Genomic DNA, 18,690 nt, shown 5'->3' on the forward strand with positions numbered 1-18,690 from the left:
TTTGCGTCATCAAAGAATGTGTGCATGTTCGTGTGTTGTGACGCGATCAGTGGTTGCTGTGTGGGTGCTCCGTTGCTGGCGGGAAAATCGATCGATATTGTTAAGTTGTGTCGGCGGTCGGACGTGTAGTCGTGTATCACCTTGCATCAAACGAAAATAATGTTCAGACAATTCATTTAAAAGTATAACTTTTATCCATAAAGAAAAATGGCTTCATATCTCGTTTTGTGCCTTGCTTTCTTACTTACAACGTCAGCGGAATTTGTTTGGAGACATCATAATAATGAGCAACTACCCGTAGTGCTCGAAGAAGTTCACGCGAAATGTCCTAACATTACTAGAGTTTATGCATTATCCGAGCCATCAGTGTGTGGTGTTCCATTGTACGTTATAGAATTTTCGGATACACCTGGATTCCATCAGCCTTGTAAGTAAAATACGTTCAAAAGACATAATTAAGATTTTGGTTTTTAACACATGAGTGACTTTATAATTTCATTATTTATCAGATAAACCAGAAGTAAAGTATGTTGGGAATATCCACGGAAACGAGGTTTTGGGCCGTGAATTGCTTTTGGGCTTGGCACATTATCTTTGTGATCAGTACAACAGTCAGAATCGTCGAATTCGCGCACTTATTCATTCAACGCGGATCCATCTGTTACCCTCCATGAATCCAGATGGCTGGCAATCATCCACAGACACTGTAAGTGGCCAGCATGAAACAAAGTGTGACAATAATTAATTCAAAAGTTACTGGAATTAGAACTTAACAAACAATAATTTACAGGGTGCTGTCGATTACCTTATTGGTCGTACAAATAACCATTCAGTGGATTTAAACCGGAACTTCCCAGATCTAGATGCCATAACATTTGAGTATGAACGCCAGGGCATAAACCACAACAACCACTTGTTAAAGGATTTGACCCGTCTGGCTGCTCCGGTGAGAATTTTATTGTTGTAATTACCTCCTTACAATATATTTGTTACATACAATAATATTAGCAAAAGACAAATGATGTGTGTTTACATCATAAAATACTAGTTTTTAACATAAACTATCGTCAGAAAAATAAAACTATACTTTAAATGGATATATTTTAGCTGGAACCGGAAACCCGGGCAGTGATGCGCTGGATCATGTCAGTACCATTTGTGTTAAGTGCTGCAATGCACGGTGGTGACCTTGTGGCTAACTATCCTTATGATGAGAGTCGAAGCGGTGCACCAGTCTCAGAATACTCGGCTAGCCCAGACGATGATACATTCAGGTAGCTCAAACTAAATATTAAAAAACGACATGATTTAAAAAAATACCTTTATTTTCAGGCTGCAAAAGGGTAGGTTGTTAATGATGATATATGGTGACCCATATATCACCATCATTTGCCTAGCCTTTTCCTAACTATATTGGGGTCAGCTTTCAGTCTAACCGGATGCAAGCTAAGTAACAGTGTTTTGCAGTGACCCATACCATACATATAGCAGTCATTAAAGACCAACATAGTACATGTTTCCTAAGAACATTCCCAAAAATGTTCATAAGTTTATGTTATTAAATGACACCTGAAAGTGGGGTTGTCTAAACTTTAGAGAGTGCACCAGTGTGATGACCCAATTGTTTTACTACTCTCCAAGATAGCAAAGATGGCACCCACTCCATATCTGGTCTTAGTTGGTTATCAGCTGTGAGCATATTGCAATTATCTAATGTTTTCTTAAATATCGTAGGGAGTTAGCTATGACGTACGCCTCGGCCCACGCCGACATGGCTTCGGCAACCCGTCGCGGATGTCACACGACCAGTTCTGATGAATCTGCCACATACAACTTTGGCAAACAAGGCGGAGTCACTAATGGAGCTGCTTGGTACAGTTTGAAAGGAGGTGGGTAGTTAAACAAAAACATTTTTTTCCAGTATCTTTCTTTATCTCTGATAGTACGTAAGTGTTAAAATATGCCTTAGAATAGAAACAATCGTAGATAGGAGTACCTTTTTTCATTGAATGGCTTGCTATAGTTATAGTAATATGCATATTATATCCGCCTTTGTTATCAAATATCTTTCTGTAGGGGACCGCTTTCGCGAAACTGGATACTTTACTATAAAAAAAAAAAACTGGTTGAACGTTTGTGTTATGAATTGCTATTTTGTCAAGTTACCTTAGCCTTGATATTTGAAGATAATAATAATGGTTGTGTTCGAAACTCGTTCACAAAGAGGTGCCACATTACTGGTCGCAACTTCTAAAAACAGTGACGAAAATAATATAGATTTTAACATATTGTTTGGAATTGACACTCAAACCACAGGAATATTTCAAAAATATTAAAAACTTGCAATAGCTTAAGACGTGAGTCATCCATTAGCAACAGTAATAAGCGATTGTCAACTTTTACAAAAAGTTTACTCGTCGTAATAACGTAGGAAGCCTGTGAAGCAGGAAGCATAAGCAATGGATCACTTGACTGGTACTTACGCTGGCATTTACATTCAACTGACCATGAAACATGGATGGCTTAGCAATGCTAATTTTAGCTGCATTGTTCAATGATTTTTAATCGTAACAATTGTATCGCGCACGCAACCTCTCTGACAGATGTTTTTGTATGGCAACGTGTTAAGAACGATTACCAGTACGTGTCAGTTAGTTATCTAACAATAGGTAGTCTGAGAGCAGGGGTTACGTAAGCACCTATTTGCGTTTTGTTTCCAAATTATCTACAGACTAGGACTACTAGCTACGATCCTGCCTTTTGACTATCTTCTAAAAGAACTGGGTTCTGTAATGGCAATGAACACTATGATCACATTCAGCTTATCTTGCAACTTCTTCCAATTAAAACAATAAAAAATTCCAGGTATGCAAGATTTCAACTATCTTGCCACAAACGCATTTGAGATTACTCTCGAACTGGGCTGTGAAAAGTATCCTCCTGAGAGTGCTCTGGCCAACGAATGGGAGAGGAACCGCGAAGCTTTGTTGGCGTACATTTGGAAAGCTCACACTGGCATTAAAGGAATAGTTTCCGATGACTCGGGCTTCATTCAAAACGCCATCATTTCTGTCGTTAACATCACTGGACCAGTGCCAAGGCCTATCCGTCATGATGTCACTACAGGTAAGATTTACAAAAATCCCTATCATGTTTTTTCAGCTATATTTCTACGAATAATGTATCCTCACTGCACATATTGTATTGACTAATAGGCATGCCGTTTCTAATTCGCGTGATTACTTAGTGTAATGTTATTAAAGCGTAAACAATACTAAGAATAATTGAATATTAAAATTGCATTCTTAAAGGGTTGATTTGTCGTAAACCCCCTCCAGATGCAAGCTCATTTAATTTAGCTGGAGAGGTTGACAATCCCTTTCACTCGATCACGTCCTTCAGATATTGGTACAGAACCTTTCTACTTGACGAGCACTTGGCGAGCTTTATTCACTTGCGCGAAGTATTATGTACTTTCCTGTAGACGTGAGAGCAACCACTAGTCTTCAGGAATAGTTAAAGTCGGTACCATTCTTGCGTAGAATAGGTTCAGTTAAAGTTAAAACGCGTTACCTTATATTTAATGCTTGTAAAATGGAGTGGGAAAGGTTGTATATTTCAGATGTTGGTTGATCATGTTGGCATGTGTTAAGTATAGTTTATCCGAGTACATCCGGGTAGATAAGACATTTATTATTGACGTACATAATCGTTATGTATTTATTGTTAATGTGGATATTATATACAGTTATATCTTTCAATCTATTTTCTTTCCTTTATTGTCTTCCACAGCGTCTATCTCTTTTTTCTTCCAATCTCTTTTCACAGGTATGCTCGAAGAGAGGTCTTTAGAAATAAGCATTGCCTTTGTTAATTCTTTCTTTAATGTTGTCTTTCTATATCGTGTGTGTACAAGAATTCATAAATAAATCACTGCGTGCCTGCCTCCTTGTTGAGGAAATAGCAGTTTACTTTCGCATTAAACCAATTAAAATAACTAAGTTTATCGTAATACTCTATCAAACATTAGAGCCAGCAAATTTTATTGCCTTTTAAAATGTCTTAGCAAAAACGTACAATTAGAGCATCGATCATAGTTGTAATTGTTGTTACTCTTACCTAGAACAATGCAGTACAGTTACAAATACAATGTAAACGCACTCGTTGTCCAGTGCAAGGCAATTAATAGTTGTTTGCATTCAGTTCGGTAAATTAAGACTGATTGGTGTAACTAAGCGTTTCCTCGCGGCACCGGCATCTCGACGTCTTGACTCATTTGGGTCCATTTGTTCAACGGCCCGTTGCACTTTATTGTGTCGGCCCTGGATGTATCTTTATTAATATTGTTCTCATTCTATATTGCTTTAGTAGGGTGGGAAGTAATTATTTGAAGTGAAACATGGAGGTAGGAATCGGCCAAAATGCATTCGATTTGTATTCATTTGAAACAATGCGCAGTTACGCTATCTGCGCTTGTCTTGCTATTTATAAATTCATCAATTACATTATTCTAATACTTTGACAGTGTACATTTATAGTGCAATAGAAATATGTGTGCACTATTTGAGGACAACTGTGTATAACTACAATCACAAAGTATGCGGATTACATACAACAACGCGTTAACTTTATTTCGTAACCGTGAAAATAGGTTGAAGATCCGATTGAATATAAAAGAGCATCATTACTCTTCTTGAATAGGAATGTGAGTATTGTTGGCAAATAAATAAACGCAGGCATATGGCAGCAACAGCTATTGTAGGCCATCTATGAAGATAGTTCGCTACTTGCAAACCAGACTGGTCAATATCCTAAAAGCCTTAAAGTCCAGTCTTGTCAAGTTACATAGAAACTGGGGATGTGGTGTTTCAATAAACAAACAGACGTTCAAGTCGAAAATTGAAGCAAATATAGCTAAATTCTTTTTAGGCTGGTGACGTAAATAAAAGTTTGGATTTGGGAAGCCTATTAATTGGGTCTTAGTTTGTTGACGCAAATGAAATCGAATAAGTGAGATTCGTGTCCACTTGTTCTTATGACTGTCACGGATATGTTGCTGAATCGATTTTCAATTAGTCACAAATATTAACGGTATTGTACATGCGTTCGTTAAAGCCTTTTTATTGTCCTACTGCTAGGTACAGGGGCCCGATTCTCCTAATTTTACTTAAGTGTCATACGATTCACGTTCGACTGAGATCCAATCCCGACTCAATTACGATTGAAGCGTTTGTGGCATTCCGCTATTTTTTCTTTGAAATAAACGTTTTTATCCTTTTCTGTCATTCAATAATGAACCATTTTGTCTGCAAATGATTTAAGATTGCAATTTGATTGTAGAGCAAACTATCGTATAGACCAAAATCACCAAAATAGCAGGCCAATCGCAAACCAATCGAATGTCGTTGGAATACGATTGGTCTTATAATATATTAGTAGCAGAATGCCCGATGTGGTTAAAAATGCTATTGCGATCATATTGCGATTCGATTTCTATTCGATTTGACTTTATTAACTTAGGAGAATCGGGCCCCAGGCCTCCTCTCACACGGAGAAGGATTGAGCATTAATCATCACGCTTGCTCAATGCGGGTTCGTGATGTCGGACTTCATAGTCCAGGTTTCGTCAAGATGTTTTCCTTCACCTTTTAATTAGCCATTGGTGTCTAAAATATAATAAAAGTACATGCAAACTTAGAAAAGTTACACTGGTAGTAGCCTGACCTGGAATCGAACCCACACACTCATACATGTGAGGTTGGTGCTTTACCCACCACGTCTTTTTTTTTCATTGCATTATGATTGTACATTCGTTACGTAAGTTAAAGATGATTCATGAGTTCAAAACACAAATAAAGAAAGATTTTGCCCCAAAAGTACGATATTATATCATCTAAAATACGATGACTAAATTCATCGCATCATTCATCGCCCTTGCACTGTTACACGCAATCTGCTTAAATAATAAATACCATTGTTAATACAATGAGAGATGCCGTGATTCTGGGACAATGTTAGGCTTGTATAATAAACATGCAATATAATGTACTACGTCTCTGACGGCATGGTGCGCTAATCGAGATTTGTAAACATTGATAATTTTGCTAATGTAGGACTACTACCGATGTGTACACGAACCAACACGGCTCCAGCTGCTGACCTATATTATGAGCTAATCGCTTGTGCTACTGTAATCTAAAAATAATTTCAATTTGATGGATGCCAATGAAATATTGGGTCACTTGAGAAATTCGTAACACTCAACGATAGTTAGACTCGAATAATGTCTCTCATATTTAATTTAATTATCAAAACCATTGTGAGAGATATATTGTGATATTGGTACTTATTAGGTACCTTACTTACTACCCTATTTTTGTTACTTTTAGGTGCTTACGGCGACTACTACCGGCTGTTGACCCCAGGTCACTACGAAGTGACAGCGAGCCACCCCGGGTATTTCCCAGTGTCACGCGTGGCGACCGTACCTCGATACCAGACTGCTGCTCATGTCCTGAACTTTAAACTCGAGGTGAGTTAATATCATAACAAAAACAGTTGTCACAAATGTTTATAAACATGATTCTTTTTTTTTAATAATGGAATTTTTATATCAATGACCGATTGATTTTGGGTTTTCTATCGAAATATAAACAATAATTGGGGATCCCCACATGATGTAAGCGTAATCGTAATGATGAATAATGAGGTATGTATCTCAATCTAAGTAAACAGTCACTCGTTAATATTTACAAATACCTATTCCTGTCGATATTATAACGAGTGTTTAAAACCTTTCCACCCTCGTTCGGTTAAATGAACTCGAATGTTATAATAGTGACATGTGTGCCTCATGACGTTCCGACTGCGTCACACAAAAGCTTCCCACTGAAGCTTTGACGCAATTCTTACCTCCCACGCGATTCCTACGTGCGATTACAATAAACGAATGTCAAGTTAATGTGACTTTCGGTGAACAGTACACACAAAGGCTGCACGTGACGACTTAACTGAACATTTGAAGGATAGCTAAAGGATAACGGAGATTTTATTAGAAAGAAGAAAGAAGAAAGAAAGAAAGAAAAACCATTTATTAACGCAAACGACGCAAAAGCAATAAAACAAATAAAACTAATTACAAAACAAACAAACATTTAGTAAATACGCTGCATTTGCGCCACCTTGCCACATTTGCGCCACCTTTATTAAGCAATTTCAACCATTATCCACATCCCAAAATGAATAGCAAGGTTTATTGCAACAGTATTGTATTGTAAAGTTCTCTTACGAACCAAGTTTGTTATCAAGCCCAGTGCTGTCGCGAACGAATCAATCTGCAATATGACGCATATTGATGTTGGTATATAATATTCGATAATAATGTATGGGTATTTACGGTCATTGGGTGCAGATAACATTATCACAGTTATATGTGCCATCCGCTGTCATATGCAACTTGTGTGTCTATAAATCGATATGTTTGATTGATTAATCAACAGGATTTGATTCCACTATTAGTTTATTACGTATAGTTTCTTCAAGATTTTCGGTTTCTAACGAACGAAACGATATGCACAGTGATGCATTTAAAAAAATATTTTTTCATTACTGTTTTCTTTGGTCACAATAAACAAAATACATAAAAATACCTACCTACCTACCCTCTATTGTAAGCAAATCCAATTCAGCAATGTCGAATAAGGGATAATCGTTCGTAAGCTGTTTTAACGACGCAGTATCAATTTCTAAATACAAGGAAAGCCATAAATCTCATTAGAGCCGCTAATTATTTAATCAGATTTGATTATTTTAACGCTGTGTTTATTTAGCGTGACGTTTTATAGAAAATTAACTTTTATGGGACCTATGTTCGTTAATTAATTCTGGTTATCAGATTGCCCAGGGGCCCGATTCTTCTAATTTTACATAAGCAACATACGATTCACATTCGACTGCGATCCAATCACGACTCGATTACGATTGAAGCGTATGTGGCATTCCGCTATTTTTTCTTTGTAATAAACAATTTTATCCTTTTCTGTCATTCAATGATGAATCTGAGGGCACGGCAGTGCCCCAGCCAAGACTCGAGCAAAGCGGGCACGGCCGTACCATCTTTTCTCGAAGCGTTTCGCGGCTATTTCAGCCCCCTGTATCTTCCATGTGAACAAAGCTAGGAGTTTAGGTTTTCGATGACCAAGAGTAAGTATTGGAACAAGCTCAGTCTCAAAATTACAAGACATTTGAATAAATAGTTTACGAGTTATGAGCGATCAAAGTTACACCATTTTATCACTGACTCACTCACTGACCGATCATCAAAAGTCTAAGGTACTTCTAGCAAACTGAGAACCTTCAAATTTGGCACCAAGATAGGTTATCAGCTATGGCGCATGTTTAGTCCATGGTGATCTCAAATTCCAATCAGTCCAATCGTAAAATCATGTCCATATAGAATTTATCAATTCAATGGTATTTACACATTATTTCAAGGAGCGGCTTTTAACTTGTGCTCATGGCCAAGTCAATATTATTGTAAAGTGAACGAAACTATTGATATAGTCACAAAATATTGATTTATTATTACAAATAAAGTTGAACAGGACTTGGCTTCTATGCGATCTCAAAACTTTTTACGGTGGAGGGATTGCGTAGAGGATTGGCTTTTTTTTACATTTAATGTTTTTGGTGGGATCATTTTGTCTGCCAATGATTTACGATTGCAATATGATTGTAGAGCAAACTACCGTATAGACCAAAATCACCAAAATAGCAGACCAATCGCAAACCAATCGAATGTCGTTTGTTCGGGCTTTCACCGAACAATAATAGACATGTCAGCAAAATGCTCAAACTGCGCTGTATGCATTTAACATTTTATAAATATCTAGGTAAAGTAAAAATACAAGTAGTACGTTTTCGGATAGCATTTCGGGCGCGACTCAATCTCATTCACCTCATTAATTTTAGTTGTTATCCCATTTGCATCTTTTACTGAAATATAGTTATCTTATAATCTTCAATCTTAGTTTATCTTAATCTTACCCCAACCCCGAACATTGGTCCTTCGAGCTATCGTGGCGGGACCATTACGCGAGTGCCAATAAACTGTATCGTGTGAGTGTCTCGCTTGGAACTTTTTACCAAACCTTGGAAAACCGAACTGAGGACATTTCTACATCCCATTGGTCCTGAATAAGCCTGCTTCACGTCACCCCTTCGTGCTGGTACTTCAGGTTTGTTCTTGCAGCCACCTCGCGAGGACAATTGATCTCCAAAGAAGCCTTCAGTTCAAGTAAGGTCTCCCTTTTATCCTTATAATGTCGAATATGGCAGACCTTTTGTCAACTCAACATCAACTAATCGAAGCCATAGATGGGCTCTTCACTAATTTCAAGAAGGATGGTGCAGAGCGCAAGACCCCAGATTACCTGCGTCGTCGATTAGCTACCTTAGAACAATACTTTACAGAGTTCCATAATAATCACATGACACTGCTGTCGTTTGGTGATAAATCTCATACATATTTCAGTACCAATCAATACGATCAAATGACTGAAAAATATAACACCATTAAAACTACTATTCAGAACTATAACCCCAGCGCAAACAGACCGCAAACCCCAATATTAAAACCTCCTACGTTCCAAGCCACTACAGAAAGTAAAGCGACGTCTATGCCTCAGGCTGCTTCTAAATCTCCTGCTCTTGAAGAAGGTAAAGCCGAAAGTCTCTTCAAAAAGCAAGCTACCAATTTTAAGGCTTTTCTAAGAACAACTTCCAATATCGACCTTGATCTTGTTACGGAAAAGTGGGAGTTTGAAGACCTCCTGAAGACGTTACAATCTCGTTGGGCGGTTATCGACTCCACTCATTGGGAGTTAGACAACGAGTATAGTGGATCCAACCCCGAGTACGAAGAGCAATTTACTCATTATGAGAACTATTATAACAAAATTAAGAAAGACATCAATCAGAAAATGTGGTCCGTTGCGCATATTGAAAAGTCAACCCCTAAAATGGAAATAGTCACCTTTGAAGGAAACTACAATAAGTGGATTTCGTTCAAAGATCTTTTTACCGAAGCAGTCCACAATAACCCCTCGTTGTCGAATGCGCAAAAGATGCAGTTCCTCAAGAGTAAGATCAAAGGTGAGCCGGAAAAATTGATCCAACACCTCCAAATAAGCTCCGACAATTATCTTGTATGTTGGAATATTCTCAATCACCGGTATAATAATAAACGACTGATTTTTACATCTTATCTTAATAATATCATGAATATCCCTTCGAACCAACAACAATCATCAAATCATATAAAACGCATTCACGACACCACGTACGAGAGCGTGAATGCCATTAAGAATCTGGGAGTCGATGTGTCGTCGTGGGATCCTTTCTTAGTATGTATATTGTCACAAAAATTGGATGCAGATACGTACGAGGATTATCTTCAAGCATTAAAATCCCCGCGAGAGTTGCCCGTCTTGGAAGACTTCTTAAACTTTTTAGAAAATAAGTTTATGACGCTGGAAGGTTCTCGTAAGAAGCTAGAAAATAACACGCATAAAACATCTCAATCTCAAGTTAACCACAATCAGAAACCATCATCCTTAAAGGGTTCCAGTTTTAATCGAAATTATAACAATTTTAAAACGAATTACTCAACAAACCAAGTTTCGCAAGTTTCGCAATTGTCAAAGTCCAAACGCAAAATTAACTATCGCAAGCAATGCCCTATTTGCAACTCTAACGATCATCGAATTCATGTATGTCAGAAACTAATGGAATTGCAACCTAATGAACGTAAAAATGCTGTTGCTAACCTGAACCTTTGTATTAATTGTTTACATTATCACGAAGGCAAAAAATGTTTTTCCGAAATAAGATGCAAGGAATGCAATAAAGAACATAATACTATTTTGCATGAATCATTTACCTCGCATCGATCTGGGTCAAATGCAGCCACGATTACTAAGCCGAAATCTCAAGAGCAAGACAGCGGTATTGTGGCGTCGCTGCTTAAAGAACCCTCGGAAATATTGCTTGCCACAGCAATAATTGATGTACAGGCAGTGGACGGATCCTACCAAAAAATGAGAGTGCTGCTAGATCAAGGGTCACAAACATCAATCATTAGGGAAAGCGCAGCTCAGTTATTAAGATTACCACGTCGGAAATGTAACGGGTATATATCCGGAATAGGAAATAAGGAAAACAACTGTAAGGGCAGGCTTACCATCAAGTGTTCGTCGCTGGTTAGTAATTTCAGCTTTGAAACAGACGTGTATATAATGAATACACTCATAAATAACTTACCTAGTTGTACCTTACCTAAGCCAGACTGGCCTACTCTGAAGCAAATAACTTTAGCAGATCCCGAATTCTACAAGAGTAGGCCTATTGATATCCTATTTGGGGCAGATATCTATTCCGCTATCCTTATGGATGGTATCTGTCGATCAGAGGGTATGGTGCCCATTGCTCAACAAACTCAATTGGGATGGATCTTAAGCGGCAACTATAAAACGTATCATTGTAACGTGATCTTAAAGAATATCGAAGACATTCAACAATTTTGGGAAATAGAAGACATACATGAACCTTCAGCGTTATCAGAAGAAGACCAAAAATGCATCGAATTCTACCAAGCTTCAACCTCTAGACGGGAAGACGGAAGCTACGTCGTTAGAATCCCATTCAAAGAAAACTTTGAAGAAAATATTGGCGAGTCGAAGAAAAAATCGATTGCTCAATTCTTCCAAATGGAGCGTAAACTAAGTAAACAACCAGCACTGGCACGGGACTATAAAAAGTTTATCGCTGAATATCTAGAGCTCGGACATATGATACTGGCCGCGCCACACGGAGAGTCGGGTTGCTACCTATCGCACCATGGTGTCCAAAGAGCTGAGTCAGCAACTACTAAATTGCGAGTTGTCTTCAATGCTTCGGCAAAAACCTCGAGTGGATACAGTCTTAATGATCTTATGTGCCGAGGTCCTAACTTACAACAAGACCTGCAGAGTCTTATCCTAAAATGGAGACAATTTAGATACGCCTTTACAGCAGATATAGAGAAGATGTTTCGCAGAATCTGGCTGCATCCAGAAGATCAGAAATACCAGAAGATTATCTGGAGAAATCATGAATCCCAACCTTTAAAGGAGTACCAGCTAGCAACAGTTACCTATGGCACAAAAGCCGCACCTTTTTTGGCTATGATGACGCTGAAGCAGCTGGCTACTGATGAAAGACAAAACTACTTACACAGTTCTGCTCCTAACATCTTGGAAAACTCGTTCTACATGGATGATCTCCTCCATGGTGAGCATACAGCAACAGCGGCTATTCAGCGCAAAGCAGAGATGATCAGCTTGCTCAAATCGGGTGGGTTTAATCTCAGAAAATGGCGATCGAATTTGCCAGAGTTAATAGACAGTACTGAGGCATCTGAGTTTGACTTTAAGCAACCGGAGTCAACGAAAACTTTAGGTCTTCGGTGGCAATCAAAAAATGATCAATTTATCTTCCATCCAATAGAATTTACCTCGCAAGAAGTTCTTACAAAGAGACAATTTTTATCTCAAATATCAAAAATTTTTGACCCTTTGGGCTGGCTCGCTCCAGTTACTATTAAATTTAAGATCTTGTTCCAAGAACTATGGAAATCAGACCTGGGTTGGGACCGCCCCGTCCCTCAACAAATCGCTTTGGAGTGGAATACTATTAAAGACGATTTATACCATATATCTCTTATTAAAATACCACGATGGATTCAAACTCGTGCAGAAGATAATATTGAACTCCATGGTTTCTGCGACGCTAGCACAAAAGCATACGCCTGTGTCGTGTATGGCAAGATACGCCGAGAAAAGGAAGTCCACGTAACACTTATCGCAGCAAAATCAAAGGTAATACCGCTGAAAAGGCCGCAATCGATCCCGCGCTTAGAACTTTGTGGCGCTCTGTTATTGTCAAAACTCATGCGCAAAATCATCCTATCTCTAACGAACTACAAGGTGAATATTTATGGCTGGACTGACTCCACGGCTGCTCTTGGTTGGTTAAATGGAGAACCGGAGAAATGGAAACCCTTTGTGGCGAACCGAGTAAGGACTATTACGGAAGTAATCCCCAAAGATAACTGGGGTTACGTAAAGTCCAAAGAAAACCCCGCAGATTGCGCAAGCGTAGTTTACCCGCTTCTCAAATAGCCAATCATTCCCTGTGGTGGCAGGGACCAGACTGGTTATCACAAAACACGCCTAACAAATCTCATAAGATGTCAATGTATAATAACAACGAGGAGCTCCGAAGGAAAGAGGAAGTAAACACGGTCATTGTTAAATTGTCAGAAAATGCTATAATTCATCAATTATTTATAAAGTATAGCACTTTAAGGAAAGTTACTCGGGTATTAGCTTACATCAACAAATTCATTAACATTGTTGTTTATAAGAAAAAACGAACGTGTTTCCTTACGCTGCAAGAAATAAAGGCGGCCAGAGAAATGTTGATTAAGCACGTCCAGCAAGAGCACTTTGGTGAAGAAATATCGCGGTTGCGAAATAATGAATCACTCAATAAGAAAAGCCAGATTCTTAACCTCAATCCCATACTAGACTCTCACCAAATAGTACGTGTCGGGGGCCGACTTAAACATTCAAACCTTGATCCAGAAATGAAGCATCCTATCATAATCCCCAATAAATCGAAGTTAGCAGATCTTATCATAGATGAATCCCACGAACTTGTATTTCATGGTGGAGTAAAGATGACTACTGGATTTATACGAAAAAGATACTGGATTCTTGGAGGAAATAGAGCTACAAAGAAAAGGTTAAGAATGTGTGTCAAATGTAAAAGAAGTAATCCCATACCACAACATCAAATAATGGGGGACCTACCTCCTGCACGATTGATTCCTAACCGGCCCTTCTACCACACCGGAATAGATTATACCGGACATATTTTCATTAAGGCGAACAAAGGTCGTGGTATTAAAACCTGTAAAGGATACATCGCAGTCTTTGTTTGTATGGTAACTAAAGCCATACACCTAGAAATAGTCTCCGACCTAACAGCGTCAGCATTTATTTCTGCACTCAGGCGGATGTCGGCTAGAAGAGGAGTTCCCGGGCACATCTATAGCGATCAGGGAACGAACTTCATTGGAGCCAACAAAGTCTTAAAACAAGAGCTCGCTGAAATAACATCTATCCTGTCTAACAAGGAAGTAACCTCGACAATTGCTGAAATGAATATTGAGTGGCATTTCAACGCCCCATCATGGCCATCTGCTGGTGGACTCTGGGAAGCCGCAGTGAAAAGCCTTAAACATCATCTCAAACGAGTCGTGGGAGAGCAAAAACTAACCTACGAAGAATATACTACCCTATTATCTCAACTCGAGGCTTGTTTGAACTCAAGACCACTGTGCCCTCTGACTGAAGATCCTGGAGATCTCGATTTTTTGACCCCGGCTCACTTTTTGGCAAGTGGCCCCAACTTAACGATCTTTGAAACAGAGCACGACCTCAGAACGCGGTGGCACCTGACACAGAAAATCTATCAAGATATTTGGGATAAGTGGAAAACTGACTACCTCTCGCAGCTTTCTACTAGAGCCAAATGGAGAAAGTGTCAAAAGGATCTCAACCTCAACGACATCGTTATCATAAAGGACGACAACCTTCCACCAGGGAAATGGAGCCTAGGTCGCGTAGTAGCGCTACATCCTGGAAGTGACGGACACGTACGAGTTGTCACACTTAAAACCAAAAATGGATACTTCAAACGCCCGGTGGTAAAACTGTCCTTACTGCCAACAAATAAAAATGATCAAGATGAAAATGCTGCAAAGGTCCAGGGTAACTCTACTATGACGAGGAAAAAACGTCCCATCTCATTCTCCGCTATCGTTCTATCTTTGACCTTATTTTTGTTGACACTAATAAACAGCGCACAAGCATCCTACAACTTCACACAGCTGACCAACAATAGTGTCTACTTCGATAAATTATCTAATATGCATTTAATTAGAGACGATTGGCATTTAATAGTTTACTATGACACACGGCCTTATCAAGAAGGTACAGCGGCATTCATAAAGTATCTCAAATATCTTGAAACCTTATGCGCTACGATTAGAAAACAGACACCTTGCGACGGCGTCATGTTACAACTCGAGCACGAGTTCGAAGAAATGAAACATTATAATAATATTATTATGATGAATGACACACTTATGACTAATAAGAAACGCCGGCGGCGCGGCCTGCTAGACGGAGTGGGCTATGTTGCAAATAGTTTATTCGGAGTGTTGGATCAACGATTTGCTGAAAAATATGAAAAAGATATTGATCTTTTAAAGCACAACGAAAACCATCTGTACAACCTCTGGAAGAATCAGACGTCGGTCGTAGAAGCTGAACTTAATCTCATGAAAAGGATGGAGAACACAATAAACAAGCACCACAAGCTAATAAATCAGAAGCTTAATTATCTCGAAGATTCCTACAAAAACCTCGTTCAACAAGTGCAAAATATAACTATAATCACTGATTTCATGACCTCGGCTTTTACTGCCAACAATCTATTATATACCCTTCGACGAGTCCAGGACTCAATTTTAGATACAGTAACCGACATTTACAGTGGGAAATTAGACTTTCATCTAATATCTCCGAAGCAGCTCAGATCAGAGCTAAGCACAATATCAGCACAAATATCTGGAGACCTGGTGATTCCCGTCGACAACTTTAATCTCAAGGATCTTTACAGTTTGCTCAAAGCCCGGACCAAATATTCTGGTAAATATCTAATTATAGAAATCCGAATACCTCTGATTGAAAGAGAGCTCTACGAAGTATTCAATCTCATTCCAGTTCCTCGCATAGTAAAAGATAACATGATGATGGAGGTCAAAGTTATCTCAAAGGTAACAGCCATTAACATGAGAAAAGACTCTTATTTAATCCTCACAGACACGGATCTGCAGTCATGTGCATCACAAAATCCTGCGACGATTCTCTGTCATATCAGAAGGCCTATTCGTCAAATGAAAGATGACCATAGCCTTTGCGAGACGATCCCAAACACAAGAAGTTGTAAAACTAAAACTACGTCGTGTAAGAATGACTGGAGAGAGTTAACATCAGAAAACAAATATTATTATTTATGCTGCAGTGAATGTAATGTCAAACTCCTATGTGAAAACCAAGTGACGGCAGTTAGGTTATCAGGGGCTGGTCTGTTGCGTGTTGGGGAAAGCTGTTTAATAAAAACAGAAGATTTTATGGTGTACTCGAACAAAAGACTTTCCAGCAAAATTAGCACGAGTACAAAGATTATCTCGCCAGAAATATCACCAGTTAACCACATGATAAACATCACCATGCCAGACATCTCATATGAGCGAAACCTCAACAACTCAGATAGCCTCAGGGAATTTGAAGCTATTAAAAGAAGCCTTGAGATCATGAAGCAGAGTGAACCGTTAAGCACCAACATCTCCTACCACGACGTTCACCAGTACACTGTAATGTATCTTATCTTATTAACAATATTAGTATTGGTGGCAGTTTACGGTTTTAAACGTTGTTGTCGACAAAGACTACGTAAAAGACATCGGTCCGCTACTACTGCAGAGCGGCCGACAACCTCTGCAGCGACTGCGTTGCCATCTCCTCACACCGTTCCAGAAAGTGTTGTGATTGAGTGTAGTGAAAATAGGGAAAAAGGGCAATCTAGTAGTAAATCAGTGAAAAGTGAACCAAAAGAGCTATCTCTATCTAGTGAATGCTTAAAAAAAAGGGAAGATAGAGGCTCCTCACCGATCTTTCGCGTTTTTTCTCTACCTGATTTGTACTGTAGTGATTTTGTTTAATATTAACATAAACTTCATCTCACCTCTTAACCAAGACTTACCCTACATAATTAATTTAAGTAGTATTAATTTGAAATTGTTTTCACCTTGTTAATATTAATGTCATACGCCATTTAACCTTCACACTTACTAACCTCTCCTTTTCGCCCCGGGAGCATGTTCGGGCTTTCACCGAACAATAATAGACATGTCAGCAAAATGCTCAAACTGCGCTGTATGCATTTAACATTTTATAAATATCTAGGTAAAGTAAAAATACAAGTAGTACGTTTTCGGATAGCATTTCGGGCGCGACTCAATCTCATTCACCTCATTAATTTTAGTTGTTATCCCATTTGCATCTTTTACTGAAATATAGTTATCTTATAATCTTCAATCTTAGTTTATCTTAATCTTACCCCAACCCCGAACATCGTTGGAATACGATTGGCCTTAAATTAGTAGCAGAATGCCCGATATGGTTAAACTGCTATTGCGATCATATTGCGATTCGATTTCTATTCAATTTTGACATTATTAACTTAAGAGAATCGGGCCCCTGGTGACTTGGTTGCGGAGGTCGAATAGGTAGTCGCTCCATGTATAAAACTGGTACTCGGCTGCACCCCGTTAAGACTCGAAGCCAATCCAAAATAGTTGGGAAAAATACTAGACAGATGATGTTCTGGGCATTTAAAAGAAAACTAATGCGCGTCATCAACAATTTTAATATATTTTCTTTTGTATTTCAGCCTACTACCAGCTGGTTTGACGATGAAACCTCTTTCGGCGTTTATCCCCATGGATTGCGTGACGGACAACCTAGAATATACAAACGGTCTCTTTACGAACAAGTTGCGAAGACTATGCTAGAGAAAAAAGAACCAGAGAAACAATAAGTTACCACGCACTTAAAAAGTTAAAAAATAAATTGCGAGACAGTTGATTATTATATTTACTTCAGCTATGTATGTATATAGCTTGATAAGATTCAAAGGGGTAATTTAGAAGCTATGTATTATATTAAAATTATGAACTTTGTTATCAATGTTTGGCGACTTCAAGTTACCGCGTTCACAGCACACTCAATTTTATAGGACACTATTTTGTTAAAATATATGACGTGCCATAGAAAGCTGGATCTGTTAAAAGTATGATTTGATCTGAACTACGACTTAGCACCTGTCCATCGACTTTTAGTTATATTTGTGTTATTTAATAACTATTTGATTACCAATTTTTTTTCGATCATTTTTGACATATTTTTTGTTGGAGTGGCTAGCAGTTGAAAGCCCGTTAAAAGGAAATATTTTTAGATTTTTATAATCTTAATGTTTTTTAGTTTATTGTTGCACATGACCAGGAACTTTCTAGTCCAATTTTGTAGTCCTTTTCAAGTGTACGTAACTTAGGAACATTTTTGAATATCTACCTATTATAGTAATTAATTGTATAAGCGGGCATAATTATTGTTGTCAATACCTCTAATAAATAAGTAATATCAAAGTATGATTAGGAGCAAAACTATTTTTATTTCATACTGTAAATTTTGGCAACTGTTTAAAAAATATTGTTCTATAGTAATTATATGCATAAATGATATATTCTATAAATAGATTCACGGTATTATAATGTTAGATCCATCAATAAAATATGATCGGTGTGCAAAGTTGCTGTTTTTTTTAACTTTTCCAATACACCTATTCTCAGACAAGTGAGTGACATAATTTATTTCTACCAATTGAAAATATGAAAAAAAGTGGACCATTTCAAGGCCTGCATATGCATTATAGGGTAAGCGTATGCATGGGAAAAGGGCA

At 38.3% G+C, this 18,690-nt stretch overlaps 1 protein-coding gene across 1 annotated transcript; it reads left to right on the forward strand.

The window, feature by feature from the left end:
• Positions 1-17: 17 nt before the first annotated feature.
• LOC124630178 (carboxypeptidase E-like) lies at positions 18-18,539 on the forward strand. The gene is made up of 8 exons (XM_047163908.1): positions 18-427; positions 510-706; positions 791-946; positions 1,108-1,274; positions 1,735-1,889; positions 2,866-3,126; positions 6,390-6,532; positions 17,623-18,539. Exons 1-8 carry the CDS (start codon positions 208-210, stop codon positions 17,767-17,769), a joined length of 1,446 nt encoding a protein of 481 aa, XP_047019864.1. The 5' UTR covers positions 18-207; the 3' UTR covers positions 17,770-18,539.
• The last annotated feature ends 151 nt before the right edge of the window (positions 18,540-18,690 follow it).

The sequence above is a fragment of the Helicoverpa zea genome, chromosome 5 (assembly GCF_022581195.2).
Source record: "Helicoverpa zea isolate HzStark_Cry1AcR chromosome 5, ilHelZeax1.1, whole genome shotgun sequence".
NCBI classification, from domain to species: domain Eukaryota; kingdom Metazoa; phylum Arthropoda; class Insecta; order Lepidoptera; family Noctuidae; genus Helicoverpa; species Helicoverpa zea.

Coding starts and splice junctions, on each gene's coding strand:
- LOC124630178 (XM_047163908.1), top strand. CDS start 208: ATGGCTTCATATCTCGTTTTGTGCCTTGCTTTCTTACTTACAACGTCA. Junction 947..1,107: donor TGACCCGTCTGGCTGCTCCG/GTGAGAATTTTA, acceptor GATATATTTTAG/CTGGAACCGGAAACCCGGGC. Junction 1,275..1,734: donor CCAGACGATGATACATTCAG/GTAGCTCAAACT, acceptor TAAATATCGTAG/GGAGTTAGCTATGACGTACG.